General features: G+C 33.6%; 1 protein-coding gene across 1 annotated transcript; it reads left to right on the plus strand.

The window, feature by feature from the left end:
• The first annotated feature begins 250 nt into the window (after positions 1–250).
• On the plus strand, positions 251–4,530 carry LOC104901467 (transcription factor bHLH84). Its single transcript, XM_010689055.4, has 5 exons — positions 251–2,722; positions 2,815–3,054; positions 3,145–3,210; positions 3,419–3,484; positions 3,625–4,530. Exons 1-5 carry the CDS (start codon positions 2,132–2,134, stop codon positions 3,715–3,717), a joined length of 1,056 nt encoding a protein of 351 aa, XP_010687357.1. The 5' UTR covers positions 251–2,131; the 3' UTR covers positions 3,718–4,530.
• Positions 4,531–5,650: the final 1,120 nt, after the last annotated feature.

Below are 5,650 nucleotides of genomic sequence, written 5' to 3' on the forward strand. Positions count from 1 at the left end.
ACCGGTGCAAACCCCTTGCCCGGGCCTAATAACTAGTAAATCTATCAAAAGACATTCCTAAACAAGGAACGGTGCCACGTGGCATTCTCCCTAAGGGCGCTTTACTTAATGTAATCCATGTACAATAAAAAAATTTAAAAATTGCATAATATAAACTTTGATCCCGTGTACTCAAGTTCATATATTAAATTCTTAAGTATTAACCATTCGACCAAATGGTATTTCGTGCTATCTTTTTAAAATACCATATTAATAAATAATATTTTTCTTTACCCGACGCATATTCGGGCCTAATAACTAGTTCTTACTTAATGGCCCATTAAAAAAAATACTATATAAATCCCTATAACTTGTTTCCCAAAAATCATCAGGTTTAAAACTCTTTGCAGTATAATGGTTGGGCAGTAGAATTTTCAATTTAAACCTTAAATACCACTAGGTTAAAGTTATGGCAAATGCAGCAATCAGTCTTAATTTTGTTGCAATTAAATTAGAGGTAAGGGATATGTTCAAATATAGAATTACCTGCATTTTGAAAATTTTCAATCTTTGTTTGTTGTATGTAGCTTGTAAATTGGCTGTATATAACAGGTATTATGTATCTCTGAGGTGTAAGGATGAGGTCTTCTTCAAGCCTTCAACTCCATATAATTTTTTCCAAAGTGGTCCAACTAATTTTCTGTCTTGGTCCTGAAAAATGTCACAACTACTTTCATATTTAAAATAACTAAATGTCTAAATGACATTATTGCCAAAGAATAAAGAAAAGAGAAAAAAAAAATAGTACAGTATGAGTTTTTATAGTTTGTCTTCAATCCCTGGAACCTAGCAGTAATCTGTCTCAGTTAAATATGTATAGGCTTTCATATTTATAAAATCAGGGTTATTATTAATCACACCATTCACTAAAAAACAAAACTAAAAAAAGGGCTATCATTACTCCTAATCATTTCTACCCTTTAAATTGAAGTCAATCATCATTGATACTATTTGTCAGCTACTTCTAGTTTTGTTATCCAATCATTTATGATAATCTTGTCCAATCACTGTCTAGTTTCTAGATTATCTGAATGATGTGTTTTATATATTCCACCTACACATTGATGCACCATCTTACATTATGTCAAAATGCTATGATATCCCTTATATTAATGCATTACTAAACATTTCATTCAATAATGTTCTCTAGGATGAATGTTTGCCATATCGGTTGCATAGAAATGGATATGAATGTGGATATTCATATCATATAAACACAAGAAATCTATGTTACTCGAACTCGGATATCAACATCAGAGTCCGGTACATTTCTAGGTATTTGACTTGTCTATTTTATGATAGTTTTTCATGTGTTTCAGCCAAAATGAAGTGTTGATATATCCACTATCCAGTCCCACATCGGAGTGTGGAGAATCCAACACGGTACCTGAGGTAAAGTTAAAATTCACAATAACAAAGAAAGAAACTGCATCTAAAAGTGCAGGACATGTGAATGTTAAAGTTCCAAATTTTTATGGGTTAATTACTGGATGAACTATGCAAGTAGACCTACTCTTTTCAAGGATAAATTTCACTTGGGGAATATTTTGTCTAGTTCAATGTAATTCAGAAGCTTCCTTCTCTTAGATGAATGTCCTGGTCCAAAGCCGAAATTAATTGACATTAGTCTAGTAAACTTGATTCATTTTGAATAAAATATGCTTCACGTCCCTGCAATTCCCAGGATATAATTCTCTTATACCCCTGCACCAAATCATACTTACATTATCAATTATCAGTCCCTTTTCACTGATTGCAATGGTTAGACTTCGTAACCATACGTGTTCTCATCTTTTTTAATTATATGTTTAACTCCTCTAAGCCATCAAAAGGGCTTAATTACTTCTCTTAATTCTTAATTAGTTTCAGATTGGAATAGTCTTACAAGGGCCTGCAAGGGGCCCCATCAATCATTCTGAACTAGACAACAAAAATGTCGCTTTATACCAACGAAGTCAATCTACAACTTGTTCTTTCAACCTTCAAGTATAAATATGTTTGCTGTTATGCATTATATCTCCCTCAAGCTTAAGCTGAAAACTAGCTTCTTCTTCTCACTTAAAAACACACAAAACAAAGAAACAAAGATATCATGGAATCTGGTGCAACCATGGAGGGGGGAGAATGGAGCACTTTTAATGGAGTTTCTGTGAATGAAGAAGCTGATTTTATGGCACAGTTGTTCCCTAATTGTTCGTTTGATAACGAGCTTGAATCATCGAGCTTGGCACTGTCATCCTCTTGTTACTCTGGCATGACCGGGGGTGACAGTGGCGTGTTTTTCTCTAATGCTGATATAAATTCTAACTTGTATTGTTTATCCCAAGGAAGTAGTAACTATAGTGGAAATAGTGCTAGTGTTGCTTACCCCTACGACGAAAGCTATTGTTTGAGCGATGCTCAACAGTATCTGGCAGCTAATAGCTGCAGTTTTCCTGTTGATTTGTTGCCTTCTGTTGCGAAGAACTTTGTCCAGCGGTTTCCAGGAAACGCGATGGAAAGGAATGATAACTTGGATCTAGAAATGAGCTGTGGTGCTAGCTTTGATGATCGACCAGATTTTTCAAATGAGCATTTGCAGCTGAAACGAGAAGATGAAATGTCAGAGATGGAGCCAGCTACTGAGGATAGATCAAGCAATGATTTGTTGGAGAGTGGAAGGAAAAGATCCCGAAATTCAGAGGTAAGATTACCATTATTCACTGTTGCACATATGTTGATCATGCCATAGTATAATGTCTGATCATTATATTGACTACAATGGTGCATTTTCAGAAAGGAAAGAGAAATATTAGAACCAAGAAGAATCAGAAAAATGTTTCTGATGACGAAGATAACGTTCTAGAGCATACTAGGCAGAATATGAGTAGCAGTTCAGAAGAGGAATGTAATGGGTCTCAGGAGCTGAGTGGAGTAGCTTCATCGAATTTGAGCTCGAAAGACACTCCAATAATGAATGGCAAAACGAGAGCCAGCAGGGGAGCTGCAACCGACCCTCAAAGTCTCTACGCAAGGGTAAGCATTTCAATTGTACAATATTCACCAATACCATTATTGCACTTTAGTATTGCCTTAAAATTGATGTTTCAATACTGATTCTTGCAGAAAAGGAGAGAGCGGATCAATGAACGATTAAAAATCTTGCAGAACCTCGTTCCTAATGGAACTAAGGTAATAAACACCATAACCATCACATGTTTTATTTATACAACATGCTTAATCACTCGAAATCACAGAAATGTGAACAAGTTTATCAATCATTTTAATATGATTTGAGTGACTTAAGTGAAAGCGCGATGTATACACTGTACAATACAGTATACACCAAGTATATATTTTTTATATAAAATCTTAATTAAGGATCTGATTTGGATGACAGGTTGACATAAGCACAATGCTTGAGGAAGCTGTGCAATATGTGAAGTTTTTGCAGCTTCAAATTAAGGTAGAAAGGATTTTGAATTCAGTCCAACAGTATATTTTTTAAAATATTACGCGAAAGAATATGAAGATTTCAACAAAATTATATACATGAAATTATTGGTCTAATCTAATTTCTCTGTTAAATTTCTTAACTTTTTACAGTTATTGAGCTCCGATGACTTATGGATGTACGCTCCTCTTGCATACAATGGAATGGACATTGGTCTTGATTCGAAGATTGAAGCTCTACTATGATATAGATGACCATAATTGATTCTTGTAACTTGATAATCATAACACATGATACCAACATCAATAACTAATCCCTTGTCATCTTACATTATTGTGTTACAATAGGAAACATTTTTCTGATAAGACCTGCAACAATAAGCGGGAGAAAGATTACATTTGATCTAGATTTGACATAGGTGTTCGAGTTTATGTCCGTTGTTTTTTGCGTAATGGACCTTGTTTGATGAACATTACTTCCTGATTTGATCACAGTGATCTTGTTCTTCTTCTAATAATGGACTAGTCGTTGCTTGTTGTGGATGATCGTGTAAATATATTTGGATTTACAATAAAATTTTTGTTCTAAGAAGACTTATAGTTATACCATGAGGTTGAAATTGGACGGATTTGCTCAGTTTGCCTTGGTTTTGACTTTTAGGTGCAATTTTCACTGAAATCTAATAGGGCCATTTTTTAAGGTGAGAAAAACTAAGGATTCAAATAAGAAACATGATGGCGTCAAAATATTAAAAAACATATAAAGATAAAAAGAAGAAACATGATTTCAGATTCAAAAACTTGATCAATTTGCTAATTCATCTTTTAGTTGCAGTTTTCACTGAAATCTAATAGGCCAATTTTCAAGGTGAGTAAAAAGTATTAAAATAAGAAACATATGATGGCCTCAATAAATGAAAAAAAATAAATAGATAAAAAGAAAAACATTATTCAAATTCAAAAACAATTAAATAAATGGAAGTTCCTTAAAATTAATGCATAATTGTCATTGATATAATTGTCATTGATAAGAAGGTAAGAATGTTAGGTACAGAGAAAACAAAAAACCCTAGCTGTTATTCCTTTTCTCTTCTCTCTCTCTTTTCACAAAAACACTTGTAGAGGGCAATTATGGATGTTTTCTACCATGGTAAGCCCCTCTTTCTTTTCTTTATGCAATTTTTATTTTTTCGCTGCATTCAATAGATCTCATCTGTGTGATGCTTTAGTTTGCTTTATGACTTTTGTTGTCGCTCCCTTCACAATGGGTGTATTAGTTTGGTTTCTTTGTTTGTCAATGTACTTTGGATCCTGAATCCAGTTGAATGTTGATTTGTTAATAGGATTTGTGTGGGATTGCGACGACGGTCACTACCTCACAAATAGATTGAATTAACTCTAGTTCTACATCAAAACTAAATCAGATCGTTAGAACCTCTCTTATAATAATGCTGAATTAGACATTGATGTGAAAGACGGTATTTGGAGGCGTTTGGTTCATATGATTCTGGTATGACTTATGAGGTATGGGTTTAGAATGAGCAAAACTTATACCTAGTGTTTGTTTACAAAATTAAAAGATTTAAAACCAATACCTCAAATCCATAAGGTATGGGTTTAGAAACCCAAGGGGGTAGGTGGGTATGGCTCATACCAATACCTCAAAGTATAAAATAGAAGAAAAAAATTCATCCCCAAATAAAACCATGCACATAATATCAGGTATCAAGTTCCAAACCCATACCACATTGATTTCATTCCTGATTCCAAACCCATACCACTATATGAACCAAACGCCTAGAAAGGTTAATTCTGCTTAACAATCGTAGTTTTGCCATATTAGAATTAATTTATTTTTTTCAATTTGATTGATAGTTTTTAGTTTTCGACTTTTATTGTGGATGTCGTATGACTTCGTTTTAATAAATGAATTCTCACTTCAAAAATATCTTGGAAAGAAAAAGATACAAACTTTTTGTCATTAAAAGCATTTGTTAATATCAAAGTGAACATAATAGATGGCCTCCTTACTAAAGATTGTCTAGAGCAATCTAAAATTTTACCTCAAAAAATGTGTCTTTTGCAATCATGTTAAAGAGGTCTGTTCTCACCTGGTTTTTTCCCCCTTGCACTCAAGACATATTCCATATCTTTTCTACTCAAATCACGCATGAAGAGG

This window comes from Beta vulgaris, chromosome 8 (assembly GCF_026745355.1).
Source record: "Beta vulgaris subsp. vulgaris cultivar EL10 chromosome 8, EL10.2, whole genome shotgun sequence".
NCBI classification, from domain to species: Eukaryota; Viridiplantae; Streptophyta; class Magnoliopsida; order Caryophyllales; family Amaranthaceae; genus Beta; species Beta vulgaris.